The sequence below is a fragment of the Stigmatopora argus genome, chromosome 5, assembly GCF_051989625.1.
Source record: "Stigmatopora argus isolate UIUO_Sarg chromosome 5, RoL_Sarg_1.0, whole genome shotgun sequence".
Classification (NCBI taxonomy): Eukaryota; Metazoa; Chordata; class Actinopteri; order Syngnathiformes; family Syngnathidae; genus Stigmatopora; species Stigmatopora argus.
The window spans coordinates 5,757,002-5,774,322 of record NC_135391.1 but is presented as its reverse complement, the minus strand read 5'-3'; the positions used below and the strand labels follow the sequence as shown (position 1 = coordinate 5,774,322).

Sequence of the window (17,321 nt, the reverse complement as noted above, 5' to 3'; positions counted from 1 at the left end):
GTATAGTAAGGCTTTTTTTCCCTAAAAACTACATAGTATAGTAAGGTTTTTTCCCTAAAAATGACATAATATAGTAAGGTTTTTTTTTTTCTTAAAAAATGACAGTATAGTAATGCTTTTTTTTCCCTAAAAAACAACATAGTATAGTAAGGCTTTTTTTCCTAAAAAAAAAAGACATAGTATAGTAAGGCTTTTTTTCTTAAAAAACGACATAGTATAGTAAGGCTTTTTTCCCTAAAAAAAACGACATAGTATAGTAAGGCTTTTAAAAAAAAATGACCATGTATAGTAAGCCTCATCTCATTTTCTGAACTGCTTTATCCTCATTAGGGTAGCGGGGGATGCTGGAGCCAATCCCATTTGTCTCCAGGCCAGAGGCGGGGGACATCCTGAATCGGTGGCCAGACGATCTTAGGGTACAAGGAGACGGACAACCACGCACTGTATAGTAAGTCTTTATTCCTTAAAAACATCATGGTATAGTAAGGCTTTTTTTCCCTAAAAAACGACATAGTATAGTAAGGGTGTTTTTTCTCAAAAAATGACATAGTATACAAAGGGTTTTTTCCCTGTTGAGAAATAATTGTCTTTGTGTCATGACAGATGCATTGGACAACGTGGAAGAGGAGTGGGAGGAGAAGAACGGGTGCAGCCGACCGATCGACAAGTCAAGTCCTGCTTGCCTCACCCCGTGACAGCCGTGGGTTTGAGCTGTGTCTCCGTCATTCGGCCGACGTGGATGTGGACGAGGGCGACTGGCAGAGCAACGCCACCATGCGGTTCTTCGACAGCCGGCGGTTGTGGTGGGAATGCCAACCAATAAAAGTTTGGGGGGCTTATTTGAAATCATAGCTAATAGCCAGTGTCTTTTGTTTTTTTTAGGCCAATTCTTTTAACTAATTTTTATGTAATGTTTAAATGGAAAATTTAATTTTTAAAGTTTTTCTTAGTAAAAGGTAATGAGTCTTTTGTCGCAGGTAGGGAGAGGCACCAGGAATACGTCTACGGGACGCGAACCGGCATCCATTCGACGGTAGGCATATGCTCTACTGTGTGTGCTAAAGGGCCCTCCCACCTTCCCACTAAACTTCAACCGGCTGAGTATTTTCGGTAAGAGGGCGCTGGAGTGATTTTGGCTAAGTGTGTAAGCCGCCTCCCTACTCAGCATGGTCTTGTCCAATAAAAGTTTCCTTGTCTTTTGTTTTTGTAGGCCAATTCTTTTAACTAATTTTGATGCAATGTTTAAATGTAAAATTTAATTTTTGAAAGTTAATTTTAGTAAAAGGTAATTTGTCTTATGTCGCAGGTGTCTCTCCCCGCCGAAGGCGGGGAGAGGCACCAAGAGTACGTCTGCGGGACGCGAACCAGGCTCCACTCGGTGGTAGGCGCATACTCTACTGTGTGCGCCAAGGGGCCCACCCACACACCCACTAAACTTCGACCGGCTAAGTCTTTTCGGTAAGAGGGCGCTGGAGTGATTTTGGCTAAGTGTGTAAGCCGCCTCCCTACTCAGCATGGTCTTGTCCAATAAAAGTTTCCTTGTCTATTGTTTTTTTAGGCCAATTATTTTAACTAATTTTGATGTAATGTTTAAATGTCAAATTAATTTTCGAAAGTTTATTTTAGTAAAAGGTAATTAGTCTTATGTCGCAGGTGTCTCTCCCCGCCGAAGGCGGGGAGAGGCACCAAGAGTACGTCTGCGGGATGCGAACCGGCTTCCACTCGGTGGTAGGCACAAACTCTACTGTGCACATACTTACCCCGCGCGCTATTGGGCCCTCCCACCGTCCCACTAAACTTCGACCGGCTAAGTCTTTGCGCTGAGGAGGCGCTCGACTCATTTAACTAAGTGTATAAGCCATCTCCTTAAAATGTACAGTCCTGCCCACTCGGTTTTTATTTGACTGGAAAAGTGACAAGTTGGAGGAGGTGGAGAATCCAACCATTACCTGTTGTATGGTAAGTTGGTGCTCTGCTATTGATGCCAAGTATCCGTTTGAGCTGAAGAGTGAAAACATGAAGGATGTGGGATTCAATCCATGCAACTTTTTTTGTATGCCAAGTAGGCACTATACCTCATTTTTGGGTCAAAATGAAGAAATCCTGCGTCTTTTTTGGGCTGCTTTAAGGTCCAGTTAAGTCCTGCAAGACAAAATTCACAAAATGGTTAAGAATGTGTGACTGTACTCAAGTCTCGTTTAATGGGCCAAAAGGTCTTACACTCTTGACAATTCTGGCATTTTAAAAGAAAGCTGGAATTCCTCCTGCGTCAGCCCCTTGGTGAAATCAACATCCGCAAGTGAGTCTAAGAAAAACAAAAGAAAAGAAATATTTTCTGCACAGCAACATGAATGTCTCTTTTAAACTTACTTTTTTTGTCTTCAGGTGTCCTCGCTCTCGCTTTCCTTTGGGAAACCTTTTCGTTGGAAGACTGTCCATCCCACAAGTCATCCATTTTTGCCGTTGTCACTCATCTGAAAAAATAAAAATAAAAGTTGACAGCAAAGTATCTCTTGTTCTATTATGTGACCTTGACTTTGATTTATAAAAAAAAAATGTTTCATTCGAAAAACTATTTTGTAAGGGGATGTGGCTATGCACACGCACTAGGATCGCTGCAACAAGGCAAGACATCACCTACCGAGTCATACAAAGGCGACCGGTCGGGGCGGCGCTTCATCCGCGAGCTGGTCCCAAAACTACTCCATCCTGTAAGAAAGATCATTTTTTAAAGAAAAAAGCCTTACTATACCGTCTTTTTTTAAAGAAAAAGCCTTACTATACTATGTCGTTTTTTAAGAAAAAAAGCCTTACTATAGTATATCGTTTTTAAAAAAAGCCTTACTATACTATGTCGTTTTTAAGAAAAAAAGCCTTACTATACTATGTCGGTTTTTTTAAGAAAAAAAGCCTTACTATACCATGTCGTTTTTTTAAAGAAAAAGGCCTTACTATACTATGTCGTTTTTTAAAGAAAATAAGCCTTACTATACAGTGTGTGTGGTTGTCCATCTCCTTGTACCCTAAGATCGGCTGGCCACCGATTCAGGATGTCCGCCGCCTCTGGCCTGGAGACAGCTTGGATTGGCTCCAGCATCCCCCGCTAGCCTAATGAGGATAAAGCGGTTCAGAAAATGAGATGAGATGAGGCTTACTATACATGGTCATTTAAAAAAAAAAAAAGCCTTACTATACATGGTCATTTTTTTTAAAGAAAAAGCCTTACTATACCATGTCGTTTAAGGAAAAAAGCCTTACTATACTATGTCGTTTATTAGAAAAAAAAAGCCTTACTATACTATGTCGTTATTTAGGGAAAAAAGCCTTACTATACTATGTCGTTTTTTAGGAAAACCTTACTATACTATGTCGTTTTTTAGGAAAAAAAAGGCTTACTATACTATGTCGTTTTTTAGGAAAAAAAAGCCTTACTATACTATGTCGTTATTTAGGGAAAAAAGCCTTACTATACTATGTCGTTTTTTAGGAAAACCTTACTATACTATGTCGTTTTTTAGGAAAAAAAAGGCTTACTATACTATGTCGTTTTTTTAGGAAAAAAAAGCCTTACTATACTATGTCGTTATTTAGGGAAAAAAGCCTTACTATATATACTATGTCGTTTTTTAGGAAAAAAGCCTTACTATACTATGTCGTTTTTTAGGAAAAAAAGCCTTAGTATACTATGTTATTTTTTAAGAAAAAAAGCCTTACTATACTATGTCGTTTTTTAATTAAAAAAAAAAAGCCTTACTATACCATGTCGTTTTTTAGGAAAAAAGCCTTACTACACTATGTCGTTTTTAGGAAAACAAGCCTTACTATACTATGTCGTTTTTTAGGGGGAAAAAGCCTTACTATACTATGTCGTTTTTTAAGAAGAAAAAAAACCTTACTATATTATGTCGTTTTTTAAGAAAAAAAAGCCTTACTATATTATGTCGTTTTTTTAGGGAAAAAAGCCTTACTATACTATGTCGTTTTTTGGGGAAAATTGCCTTACTATACTATGTCATTTTTTGGGGAAAAAAGCCTTACTATACTATGTCGTTTTTTTAGGAAAAAAAGCCTATGTCGTTTTTGAGGGAAAAAAGCCTTACTATACTATGTCGTTTTTTTAAAGAAAAAAAGCCTTACTATACTATGTCGTTTTTTAGGGAAAAAACCTTACTATACTATGTCGTTTTTTAGGAAAAAAAACCTTACTATACTATGTCGTTTTTTAGAAAAAAAAAGCCTTACTATACTATGTCGTTATTTATGGAAAAAAGCCTTACTATATATACTATGTCGTTTTTTAGGAAAAAAAGCCTTACTATTCTATGTCGTTTTTTAGGGGAAAAAAGCCTTACTATACTATGTCGTTTTTTCAGGAAAAAGCCTTACTATACTATGTTGTTTTTTAGGGAAAAAAGCATTACTATACTATGTCATTTTTTAAGAAAAAAAAAACCCTTACTATATTATGTCATTTTTAGGGAAAAAACTTTACTATACTATGTCGTTTTTAGGGGAAAAAAGCCTTACTATACTATGTCGTTTTTTTTAGGAAAAAAAGCCTTACTATACCATGTCGTTTTTAAGGAAAAAAGACTTACTATACAGTGTGTGTGGTTGTCCATCTCCTTGTACCCTAAGATCGGCTGGCCACCGATTCAGGATGTCCCCCGCCTCTGGCGTGGAGACAAATGGGATTGGCTCCAGCATCCCCCGCTACCCTAATGAGGATAAAGCAGTTCAGAAAATGAGATGAGGCTTACTATACATGGTCATTTTTTTTAAAAGCCTTACTATACTATGTCGTTTTTTTTAGGGAAAAAAGCCTTAATATACTATGTCGTTTTTTAAGAAGAAAAAAAAACTTACTATATTATGTCGTTTTTTAAGAAAAAAAGCCTTACTATACTATGTCGTTTTTTAAGAAAAAAAGCCTTACTATACTATGTCGTTTTTTTAGGGAAAAAAGCCTTACTATACTATGTCGTTTTTTAAGAAGAAAAAAAACCTTACTATATTATGTCGTTTTTTAAGAAAAAAAGCCTTACTATACTATGTCGTTTTTTAAGAAAAAAAGCCTTACTATACTATGTCGTTTTTTTAGGTAAAAAAGCCTTACTATACTATGTCGTTTTTTTAGGAAAAAAAGCCTTACTATACTATGTTGTTTTTTAGGGAAAAAAGCATTACTATACTATGTCATTTTTTAAGAAAAAAAAACCCTTACTATATTATGTCATTTTTAGGGAAAAAACCTTACTATACTATGTCGTTTTTAGGGAAAAAAGCCTTACTATACTATGTCGTTTTTTTAGGAAAAAAAGCCTTACTATATTATGTCGTTTTTTTAGGGAAAAAAGCCTTACTATACTATGTCGTTTTTTTAGGAAAAAAAGCCTATGTCGTTTTTGAGGGAAAAAAGCCTTACTATACTATGTCGTTTTTTAGGGAAAAAACCTTACTATACTATGCTGTTTTTTTTTAGGAAAAAAAGGCTTACTATACCATGTTGTTTTTTAGGAAAAAAAGCCTTACTTTACTATGTCGTTTTTTAGGGAAAAAACCCTTTGTATACTATGTCGTTTTTAAAGAAAAAAAAGCCTTACTATACTATGTCGTTTTTTTAAGAAAAAAAAAAGCCTTACTATACTATGTCGTTATTTAGGGAAAAAAGCCTTACTATACTATGTCGTTTTTTAGGAAAACCTTACTATACTATGTCGTTTTTTAGGAAAAAAAAGGCTTACTATACCATGTTGTTTTTTAGGAAAAAAAGCCTTACTTTACTATGTCGTTTTTTAGGGAAAAAACCCTTTGTATACTATGTCGTTTTTAAAGAAAAAAAAGCCTTACTATACTATGTCGTTTTTTAGGAAAAAAAAGCCTTACTATACTATACTACTAATTCCAATTACAGGGCCTCGAATGAGTCCTGTATTGTTATTTTTCGTCACTACCTCCCCGGGTCGGGAGTGGGTAATTTGCGCGCCTGCTGCCTTCCTTGGATGTGGTAGCCGTTTCTCAGGCTCCCTTACTAAAAGCCTTACTATACTATGTTGTTTTTGGGGAAAATAGCCTTACTATACTATGTCATTTTTTAAGAAAAAAAAAACCCTTACTATATTATGTCATTTTTAGGGAAAAAACTTTACTATACTATGTCGTTTTTAGGGGAAAAAAGCCTTACTATACTATGTCGTTTTTTTAGGAAAAAAAGCCTTACTATACTATGTTGTTTTTTAGGGAAAAAAGCATTACTATACTATGTCATTTTTTAAGAAAAAAAACCCCTTACTATATTATGTCATTTTTAGGGAAAAAACCTTACTATACTATGTCGTTTTTAGGGAAAAAAGCCTTACTATACTATGTCGTTTTTTTAGGAAAAAAAGCCTTACTATATTATGTCGTTTTTTTAGGGAAAAAAGCCTTACTATACTATGTCGTTTTTTTAGGAAAAAAAGCCTATGTCGTTTTTGAGGGAAAAAAGCCTTACTATACTATGTCGTTTTTTAGGGAAAAAACCTTACTATACTATGCTGTTTTTTTTTAGGAAAAAAAGGCTTACTATACCATGTTGTTTTTTAGGAAAAAAAGCCTTACTTTACTATGTCGTTTTTTAGGGAAAAAACCCTTTGTATACTATGTCGTTTTTAAAGAAAAAAAAGCCTTACTATACTATGTCGTTTTTTTAAGAAAAAAAAAAGCCTTACTATACTATGTCGTTTTTTAGGGAAAAAACCCTTTGTATACTATGTCGTTTTTTGAGGAAAAAAAACCCTTACTATACTATGTCGTTTTTTAGGAAAAAAAGCCTTACTATTCTATGTCGTTTTTTAGGGGAAAAAAGCCTTACTATACTATGTCGTTTTTTTAGGAAAAAAAGCCTTACTATACTATGTTGTTTTTTAGGGAAAAAAGCATTACTATACTATGTCATTTTTTAAGAAAAAAAAAACCCTTACTATATTATGTCATTTTTAGGGAAAAAACTTTACTATACTATGTCGTTTTTAGGGGAAAAAAGCCTTACTATACTATGTCGTTTTTTAGGGAAAAAACCCTTTCTATACTGTCGTTTTTTTAGAAAAAAAAAGCCTTACTATACCATGTTGTTTTTTGGGGAAAATAGCCTTACTATACTATGTCATTTTTTGGGGAAAAAAGCCTTACTATACTATGTCGTTTTTTTTAAGAAAAAAAAGCCTTACTATACTATGTCGTTTTTTAGGGAAAAAACCTTACTATACTATGCTGTTTTTTTTAGGAAAAAAAGGCTTACTATACCATGTCGTTTTTTAGGAAAAAAAGCCTTACTATACTATGTCGTTTTTAGGGAAAAAAACCTTTGTATACTATGTCGTTTTTTGAGAAAAAAAACCTTACTATACTATGTCGGTTTTTAGGAAAAAAAGCCTTACTATAATATGTCGTTTTTTAGGGGAAAAAAGCCTTACTATACTATGTCGTTTTTTAGGAAAAGCCTTACTATACCATGTCGTTTTTAAGGAAAAAAGACTTACTATACAGTGCGTGGTTGTCCGTCTCCTTGTACCCTAAGATCGTCTGGCCACCGATTCAGGATGTCCCCCGCCTCTGGCCTGGAGACAAATGGGATTGGCTCCAGCATCCCCCGCTACCCTAATGAGGATAAAGCAGTTCAGAAAATGAGATGAGGCTTACTATACATGGTCATTTTTTTTAAAAGCCTTACTATACTTTCGTTTTTTTTTTAGGGAAAAAAGCCTTACTATACTATGTCGTTTTTTTAGGAAAAAAAGCCTTACTATATTATGTCATTTTTTTTGGGAAAAAAGCCTTACTATACTATGTTGTTTTTGGGGAAAATAGCCTTACTATACTATGTCATTTTTTGGGGGAAAAAAGCCTTACTATACTATGTCCTTTTTTAGGTAAAAAAGCCTTACTATACTATGTCGTTTTTTTTAGGAAAAAAAGCCTTACTATACTATGTCGTTTTTTTAAGAAAAAAAGCCTTACTATACCATGTCATTTTTAGGGAAAAAACCTTACTATACTATGTCGTTTTTAGGGAAAAAAAGCCTTACTATACTATGTCGTTTTTTTAGGAAAAAAAAGCCTTACTATATTATGTCGTTTTTTGGGGGAAAATAGCCTTACTATACTATGTCATTTTTGGGGGAAAAAGCCTTACTATACTATGTCGTTTTTTAGGGAAAAAAAGCCTTACTATACTATGTCATTTTTTTAGGAAAAAAAGCCTTACTATACTATGTTGTTTTGTAGGGAAAAAAGCATTACTATACTATGTCATTTTTTAAGAAAAAAAAAAGCCTTACTATATTATGTCATTTTTAGGGAAAAAAAGCCTTACTATACTATGTCGTTTTTTTTAGGAAAAAAAGCCTTACTATATTATGTCGTTTTTTTAGGGAAAAAAGCCTTACTATACTATGCTGTTTTTTGGGGGGAAAAAAGCCTTACTATACTATGTCGTTTTTTAAGAGAAAAAAAAGCCTTACTATACTATGTCGTTTCTTGGGGGAAAATAGCCTTACTATACTATGTCATTTTTTGGGGAAAAAAGCCTTACTATACTATGTCGTTTTTTAGGAAAAAAGCCTTACTATACTATGTCGTTTTTTTAAGAAAAAAAGCCTTACTATACTATGTCGTTTTTTAGGGAAAAAACCTTATAATACTATGCTGTTTTTTTTTTTGGGGGGGGGGGGAGGCTTACTATACTATGTCGTTTTTTTTAGGGAAAAGACCCTTTGTATACTATGTCGTTTTTTAAGAAAAAAAAGCCTTACTATACTATGTCGTTTTTTAGGGAAAAAACCCTTTGTATACTATGTCGTTTTTTGAGAAAAAAACCCTTATGTTGTTTTTTAGGAAAAAAAGCCTTACTATACTATGTCGTTTTTTAGGGAAAAAAAGCCTTACTATACCATGTCGTTTTTAAGGAAAAAAGACTTACTATACAGTGCGTGGTTGTCCGTCTCCTTGTACCCTAAGATCGTCTGGCCACCGATTCAGGATGACCCCCGCCTCTGGCGTGGAGACAAATGGGATTGGCTCCAGCATCCCCCGCTACCCTAATGAGGATAAAGCAGTTCAGAAAATGAGATGAGGCTTACTATACATGGTCATTTTTTTTAAAAGCCTTACTATACTATGTCGTTTTTTTTAGGGAAAAAAGCCTTAATATACTATGTCGTTTTTTAAGAAGAAAAAAAACTTACTATATTATGTCGTTTTTTAAGAAAAAAAGCCTTACTATACTATGTCGTTTTTTAAGAAAAAAAGCCTTACTATACTATGTCGTTTTTTTAGGGAAAAAAGCCTTACTATACTATGTCGTTTTTTAAGAAGAAAAAAAACCTTACTATATTATGTCGTTTTTTAAGAAAAAAAGCCTTACTATACTATGTCGTTTTTTAAGAAAAAAAGCCTTACTATACTATGTCGTTTTTTTAGGGAAAAAAGCCTTACTATACTATGTCGTTTTTTTTAGGAAAAAAGCCTTACTATACTATGTTGTTTTTTAGGGAAAAAAGCATTACTATACTATGTCATTTTTTAGGAAAAAAAAACCCTTACTATATTATGTCATTTTTAGGGAAAAAACCTTACTATACTATGTCGTTTTTAGGGAAAAAAAGCCTTACTATACTATGTCGTTTTTTTAGGAAAAAAAGCCTTACTATATTATGTCGTTTTTTTAGGGAAAAAAGCCTTACTATACTATGTCGTTTTTTTAGGAAAAAAAGCCTATGTCGTTTTTGAGGGAAAAAAGCCTTACTATACTATGTCGTTTTTTAGGGAAAAAACCTTACTATACTATGCTGTTTTTTTTTAGGAAAAAAAGGCTTACTATACCATGTTGTTTTTTAGGAAAAAAAGCCTTACTTTACTATGTCGTTTTTTAGGGAAAAAACCCTTTGTATACTATGTCGTTTTTAAAGAAAAAAAAGCCTTACTATACTATGTCGTTTTTTTAAGAAAAAAAAAAGCCTTACTATACTATGTCGTTTTTTAGGGAAAAAACCCTTTGTATACTATGTCGTTTTTTGAGGAAAAAAAAACCTTACTATACTATGTCGTTTTTTAGGAAAAAAAGCCTTACTATTCTATGTCGTTTTTTAGGGGAAAAAAGCCTTACTATACTATGTCGTTTTTTTAGGAAAAAAAGCCTTACTATACTATGTTGTTTTTTAGGGAAAAAAGCATTACTATACTATGTCATTTTTTAAGAAAAAAAAAACCCTTACTATATTATGTCATTTTTAGGGAAAAAACTTTACTATACTATGTCGTTTTTAGGGGAAAAAAGCCTTACTATACTATGTCGTTTTTTTAGGAAAAAAAGCCTTACTATATTATGTCGTTTTTTTAGGGAAAAAAGCCTTACTATACTATGTCGTTTTTTTAGGGAAAAAACCCTTTCTATACTGTCGTTTTTTTAGAAAAAAAAAAAGCCTTACTATACCATGTTGTTTTTTGGGGAAAATAGCCTTACTATACTATGTCATTTTTTGGGGAAAAAAGCCTTACTATACTATGTCGTTTTTTTAGGAAAAAAAGCCTATGTCGTTTTTGAGGGAAAAAAGCCTTACTATACTATGTCGTTTTTTTAAAGAAAAAAAAGCCTTACTATACTATGTCGTTTTTTAGGGAAAAAACCTTACTATACTATGCTGTTTTTTTAGGAAAAAAAGGCTTACTATACCATGTCGTTTTTTAGGAAAAAAAGCCTTACTATACTATGTCGTTTTTAGGGAAAAAAACCTTTGTATACTATGTCGTTTTTTGAGAAAAAAAACCTTACTATACTATGTCGGTTTTTAGGAAAAAAAGCCTTACTATAATATGTCGTTTTTTAGGGGAAAAAAGCCTTACTATACTATGTCGTTTTTTAGGAAAAGCCTTACTATACCATGTCGTTTTTAAGGAAAAAAGACTTACTATACAGTGCGTGGTTGTCCGTCTCCTTGTACCCTAAGATCGTCTGGCCACCGATTCAGGATGTCCCCCGCCTCTGGCCTGGAGACAAATGGGATTGGCTCCAGCATCCCCCGCTACCCTAATGAGGATAAAGCAGTTCAGAAAATGAGATGAGGCTTACTATACATGGTCATTTTTTTTAAAAGCCTTTCTATACTTTCGTTTTTTTTTTAGGGAAAAAAGCCTTACTATACTATGTCGTTTTTTTAGGAAAAAAAGCCTTACTATATTATGTCATTTTTTTTTGGGAAAAAAGCCTTACTATACTATGTCGTTTTGGGGGAAAATAGCCTTACTATACTATGTCATTTTTTGGGGGAAAAAAGCCTTACTATACTATGTCCTTTTTTAGGTAAAAAAGCCTTACTATACTATGTCGTTTTTTTTAGGAAAAAAAGCCTTACTATACTATGTCGTTTTTTTAAGAAAAAAAGCCTTACTATACCATGTCATTTTTAGGGAAAAAACCTTACTATACTATGTCGTTTTTAGGGAAAAAAAGCCTTACTATACTATGTCGTTTTTTTAGGAAAAAAAAGCCTTACTATATTATGTCGTTTTTGGGGGGAAAATAGCCTTACTATACTATGTCATTTTTTGGGGAAAAAAGCCTTACTATACTATGTCATTTTTTTAGGAAAAAAAGCCTTACTATACTATGTTGTTTTTTAGGGAAAAAAGCATTACTATACTATGTCATTTTTTAAGAAAAAAAAAGCCTTACTATATTATGTCATTTTTAGGGAAAAAACCTTACTATACTATGTCGTTTTTAGGGAAAAAAAGCATTACTATACTATGTCATTTTTTTTAGGAAAAAAAGCCTTACTATATTATGTCGTTTTTTTAGGGAAAAAAGCCTTACTATACTATGCTGTTTTTTGGGGGGGAAAAAGCCTTACTATACTATGTCGTTTTTTTAGAGAAAAAAAAGCCTTACTATACTATGTCGTTTTTTTGGGGAAAATAGCCTTACTATACTATGTCATTTTTTGGGGAAAAAAGCCTTACTATACCATGTCGTTTTTTAGGAAAAAAGCCTTACTATACTATGTCGTTTTTTAGGAAAAAAAGCCTTACTATACTATGTCGTTTTTTGGGGAAAAAAAGCCTTACTATACTATGTCGTTTTTTTAAGAAAAAAAGCCTTACTATACTATGTCGTTTTTTAGGGAAAAAAACCTTACAATACTATGCTGTTTTTTTGGGGGGGGGGGGAGGCTTACTATACTATGTCGTTTTTTAGGGAAAAGACCCTTTGTATACTATGTCGTTTTTTAAGAAATAAAAGCCTTACTATACTATGCCGTTTTTTAGGGAAAAAAACCTTTGTATACTATGTCGTTTTTTGAGAAAAAAACCCTTACTATTCTATGTTGTTTTTTAGGAAAAAAAGCCTTACTATACTATGTCGTTTTTTAGGGAAAAAAAGCCTTACTATACTATGTCGTTTTTTAGGGAAAAAAAGCCTTACTATACCATGTCGTTTTTAAGGAAAAAAGACTTACTATACAGTGCGTGGTTGTCCGTCTCCTTGTACCCTAAGATCGTCTGGCCACCGATTCAGGATGTCCCCCGCCTCTGGCCTGGAGACAAATGGGATTGGCTCCAGCATCCCCCGCTACCCTAATGAGGATAAAGCAGTTCAGAAAATGAGATGAGGCTTACTATACATGGTCATTTTTTTTAAAAGCCTTACTATACTATGTCGTTTTTTTTAGGGAAAAAAGCCTTACTATACTATGTCGTTTTTTTAAGAAAAAAGCCTTACTATACTATGTCGTTTTTTTAGGGAAAAATAGCCTTACTATACTATGTCGTTTTTTAAGAAAAAAAAAAGCCTTACTATACTATGTCGTTTTTTAGGGGAAAATAGCCTTACTATACAAATGTCGTTTTTTAAGAAAAAAAGCCTTACTATACTATGTCGTTTTTTAGGGAAAAAAGCCTTACTATACTATGTCGTTTTTTAGGGAAAAATAGCCTTACTGTACTATGTCGTTTTTTTAAGAAAAAAGCCTTACTATACTATGTCGTTTTTTAGGGAAAAATAGCCTTACTATACTATGTCGTTTTTTTTTTTAAGAAAAAAGCCTTACTATACTATGTCGTTTTTTAGGGAAAAATAGCCTTACTATACTATGTCGTTTTTTTAAGAAAAAAAGCCTTACTATACTATGTCGTTTTTTTAAGAAAAAAGCCTTACTATACTATGTCGTTTTTTAGGAAAACCTTACTATACTGTGTCGTTTTTTAATTTAAAAAAGCCTTACTATCTGTCGTTTTTTAATTTAAAAAAAAAGCCTTACTATCTGTCTTTTTTTAAAGCCTTACTAAAATATGTCGTTTTTTAATTTAAAAAAAAAAAGCCTTACTATACTGTCGTTTTTTCTTAAGAAAAAAAGCCTTACTATATACTATGTCATTTTTTTAAAGAAAAAAGCCTTACTATACTATGTCGTTTTTAGGGGGAAAACGCCTTACTATGCTATATCCTTTTTTAGGAAAAAAAAGCCTTACTATACTATGTCGTTTTTTAAGAAAAAAGCCTTACCATACTTTGTCGTTTTTTTTAAGAAAAAAAGCCTTACTATACTATGTCGTTTTTTTTTTTAAAGCCTTACTATATTATGTTATTTTTTAGGAAAAAAAGCCTAACTATATATACTATATATTTTTTTAAGAATAAAGCTTTACTATACATGGTCATTTTTAAGGCTTTTTTTTGTAAGGCTTTAAAACAAAAACAATGTATAAGGCTTTAAAAAAAAAAAAAAAAAACGACCATCTATTGTAAGCCTTCTTTCCAAAAAAATGACTATGTATACATTGTCATTTTTTAGAAAAAAAAAGCCTAACGATTCATGGACAGAGAAAAGCCTTTTTTCCCCCGACCAAAAGCCAGCCAAATCTCTTGTGGCTACCCACCGTAACAGATGACGCAGTTCTTCACCTTCCTCAATTCAGCGGCCACGTCCCCCCACAGAACGGTGAAGACCGACTTCCCGCTCTCGTCCAGCTGAAAGCAAAGACCCGATTAAGCGGACGGACGGCCAAATTCCATCCCTGGGGGGGCGGGGCTTGCCTGCATGGCGCGACCGATGCGCACGGAACTCCATGACAGCCGCCAGCACGTCTTCCCCATCTTGTGAATTTGAATTATTTTCTATAATATTTTTTCCAACAACCCTATCTTTTTTGTAATGTGAGTGATGCGATCAATTCCCTGAAAATCAAGAGGAAGTGGCGCAAAAATATCCCCAAAGCAACAGAAAATGAGGGATTGCTAACTGTTCAGACATGGGCTTGATCATCATCATCGAATCATCAAAAGCCTAATTGTCATCATACACAGCAGCGTATGACGAAATTGGTCGTCTCGAGATGTCCTCGGGGACATGCGGCAGGTTCGTTGGCAATCTGCTCTGATGGATTTATGGCATCTCCTCCCGAGAGCAACCAAATCCTGGCGACTGTAGAAAAGGTTTGCCTGGCAGATGTTAGCAAACAACGACAAGACTGAGGAAACAAAACACCAAACTGGAGAGCAAGAGCCAGCTGCATCCACCCGCGCCGCCATCTTGGATCACTTACCTCCTTCCAACCAAAACGTTTGAAGAATTGAGCCAATTCAGTGTCTGTCGTAAGATGGCCGCCAGTCACTAACACCAACGACAGGGCCTCAAGACTCCTAGTTTACACGTACCCGTGAAGCACGCTGAAAGAGAGCAAACACGGGTGGAATGGGCTCGGCTTGCGATTGGACGACGGCACGGGCCGGCGGGCGTGGCCGACTCACCGCAGTTGTCTCTGTCCCTGTCGTCCATCAGTCCGTGCCGTCCGTCCACGCCCAAAAGTCCGCAGGGGGGGGGAAAGTTATAGCTTTTGGAAATTTCCAATAATTTAAGGAATTTTTTTTGCAAAGTGTGCTGAATTTTGCACTCACCTTGATCCCTCTGTCTGTCCCTGCCGTCCGTCCCTGCCGTCCGTCCATGCCCAAAAGTCCGCAGAGGAGAAAAAAAGTTCAAGTCTTTGAACATTTTCCAATATTTTTTTTTTGGCAAAGTGTGTTGAATTTTGCACTCACCTTGATCCCTCCGTCTGTCCCTTGCCTGCCGTCCGTCCCTGCCGTCCGTCCCTGCCGTCCGTCCCTGCCGTCCGTCCCTGCCGTCCGTCCCTGCCGTCCGTCCCTGCCGTCCGTCCTTGCCGTCAATCTTTGCCGTCCATCTTTGCCGTCCGTTCATGCCCAAAAGTCCACGGGGGAAAAAAAGGTTCAAGTCTTTGAAATTTTTCCAATAAATTAATTACATTTTTTTAGCAAGGTGTGCTGAATTTTGCACTCACCTTGATCCCTCTGTCCGTCCGTGCCGTCCGTCCGTGCCGTCCGTCCGTGCCGTCCGTCCGTGCCGTCCGTCCGTGCCGTCCGTCCGTGCCGTCCGTCCGTGCCGTCCGTCCGTCCGTCCGTGCCGTCCGTCCGTGCCGTCCGTCCGTGCCGTCCGTCCGTGCCGTCCGTCCGTGCCGTCCGTCCGTGCCGTCCGTCCGTGCCGTCCGTCCGTGCCGTCCGTCCGTGCCGTCCGTCCGTGCCGTCCGTCCGTGCCGTCCGTCCGTGCCGTCCGTCCGTGCCGTCCGTCCGTGCCGTCCGTCCGTGCCGTCCGTCCGTGCCGTCCGTCCGTGCCGTCCGTCCGTGCCGTCCGTCCGTGCCGTCCGTCCGTGCCGTCCGTCCGTGCCGTCCGTCCGTGCCGTCCGTCCGTGCCGTCCGTCCGTGCCGTCCGTCCGTGCCGTCCGTGCCGTCCGTCCGTGCCGTCCGACCGTGCCGTCCGTCCGTGCCGTCCGTCCGTGCCGTCCGACCGTGCCGTCCGTCCGTGCCGTCCGTCCGTGCCGTCCGTCCGTGCCGTCCGTCCGTGCCGTCCGTCCGTCCCCAAAACTCAGCAGGGGAGAAAAGTGTCCAAAACTCCACTAGGGAGAAAAGCGTCCAAACCTCCACTGGGGAGAAAAGTGTCCATAAATCCACGGGTAAAAAAAAGTGTCCAAAACTCCACTGGGGAGAAAAGTGTCCAAAACTCCACTGGGGAGAAAAGTGTCCAAAACTCCACTGGGGAGAAAAGTGTCCAAAAAGTGTCCAAAACTCCACTGGGGAGAAAAGTGTCCAAAAAGTGTCCAAAACTCCACTGGGGAGAAAAGTGTCCAAAAAGTGTCCAAAACTCCACTGGGGAGAAAAGTGTCCAAAAAGTGTCCAAAACTCCACTGGGGAGAAAAGTGTCCAAAAAGTGTCCAAAACTCCACTGGGGAGAAAAGTGTCCAAAACTCCACTGGGGAGAAAAGTGTCCAAAAAGTGTCCAAAACTCCACTGGGGAGAAAAGTGTCCAAAACTCCACTAGGGAGAAAAGTGTCCACAAATCAAAACTCAATGACCAAAATACTTACCTGCACCGGTAAAAAAGTGTCCAAAAGTCCACCGGTAAAAAAGTGTCCATAAATCCACGGGTAAAAAAGTGTCCAAAACTCCACCGGGGAGAAAAAGTGTCCAAAACTCCACCGGGGAGAAAAAAAGTGTCCAAAACTCCACCGGGGAGAAAAAGTGTCCAAAACTCCACCGGGGAGAAAAAGTGTCCAAAACTCCACCGGGGAGAAAAAGTGTCCAAAACTCCACCGGGGAGAAAAAGTGTCCAAAACTCCACCGGGGAGAAAAAAGTGTCCAAAACTCCACCGGGGAGAAAAAAGTGTCCAAAACTCCACCGGGGAGAAAAAAGTGTCCAAAACTCCACCGGGGAGAAAAAAGTGTCCAAAACTCCACCGGGGAGAAAAAAGTGTCCAAAACTCCACCGGGGAGAAAAAAGTGTCCAAAACTCCACCGGGGAGAAAAAGTGTCCAAAACTCCACCGGGGAGAAAAAGTGTCCAAAACTCCACTGGGGAGAAAAAGTGTCCAAAACTCCACTGGGGAGAAAAAGTGTCCAAAACTCCACCGGGGAGGAAAAAGTGTCCAAAACTCCACCGGGGAGAAAAAGTGTCCAAAACTCCACCGGGGAGAAAAAGTGTCCAAAACTCCACTGGGGAGAAGTGTCCAAAAAGTGTCCAAAACTCCACTAGGGAGAAAAGTGTCCACAAATCAAAACTCAAAAGACCAAAATACTTACCTGCACCGGTAAAAAAAGTGTCCAAAAGTCCACGGGTAAAAAAGTGTCCAAAAGTCCACGGGTAAAAAAGTGTTGTCCAAAAGTCCACGGGTAAAAAAGTGTCCAAACGTCCACGGGTAAAAAAGTGTCCAAAACTCCACTGGGGAGAAAAGTGTCCAAAACTCCACTGGGGAGAAAAGTGTCCAAAAAGTGTCCAAAAC

The 17,321-nt window shown here is 36.9% G+C and overlaps 1 protein-coding gene and 1 non-coding gene across 2 annotated transcripts; both read right to left on the bottom strand.

Moving 5' to 3' along the window:
• Positions 1-439: 439 nt before the first annotated feature.
• LOC144074328 (uncharacterized) lies at positions 440-15,989 on the bottom strand. The gene is made up of 20 exons (XM_077600710.1): positions 15,965-15,989; positions 15,331-15,910; positions 15,127-15,200; positions 15,074-15,095; positions 14,933-14,965; positions 14,786-14,868; positions 14,693-14,704; positions 14,072-14,476; positions 13,915-14,005; positions 12,495-12,612; positions 10,948-11,065; positions 8,960-9,077; positions 7,521-7,638; positions 4,599-4,718; positions 2,989-3,108; positions 2,642-2,709; positions 2,371-2,474; positions 2,221-2,305; positions 2,076-2,142; positions 440-2,001 (listed from the first exon to the last, which is right to left on the bottom strand). The coding sequence occupies exons 1-8, from the start codon at positions 15,987-15,989 to the stop codon at positions 14,421-14,423; spliced, it is 885 nt and encodes a 294-aa protein (XP_077456836.1). The 3' UTR covers positions 440-2,001; positions 2,076-2,142; positions 2,221-2,305; positions 2,371-2,474; positions 2,642-2,709; positions 2,989-3,108; positions 4,599-4,718; positions 7,521-7,638; positions 8,960-9,077; positions 10,948-11,065; positions 12,495-12,612; positions 13,915-14,005; positions 14,072-14,420.
• Positions 5,942-6,103, bottom strand: LOC144075056 (18S ribosomal RNA). The gene has a single exon (XR_013300465.1). It is a non-coding gene; the product is annotated as an 18S ribosomal RNA (ribosomal RNA).
• Positions 15,990-17,321: the final 1,332 nt, after the last annotated feature.

What these genes read in the sequence shown, in the direction of transcription:
- LOC144074328 (XM_077600710.1), bottom strand. Translation starts at nt 15,989, where the DNA reads ATGGACACTTTTCTCCCCAGTGGAG. An exon ending in GGACGGCAGGGACGGACGGC is followed by an intron (nt 15,096 to 15,126) that starts AGGGACGGACGG and finishes GGACGGCAGGCA; the next exon opens with AGGGACAGACGGAGGGATCA. An exon ending in GGACAGACGGAGGGATCAAG is followed by an intron (nt 14,966 to 15,073) that starts GTGAGTGCAAAA and finishes GACGGACGGCAG; the next exon opens with GGACGGACGGCAGGGACAGA.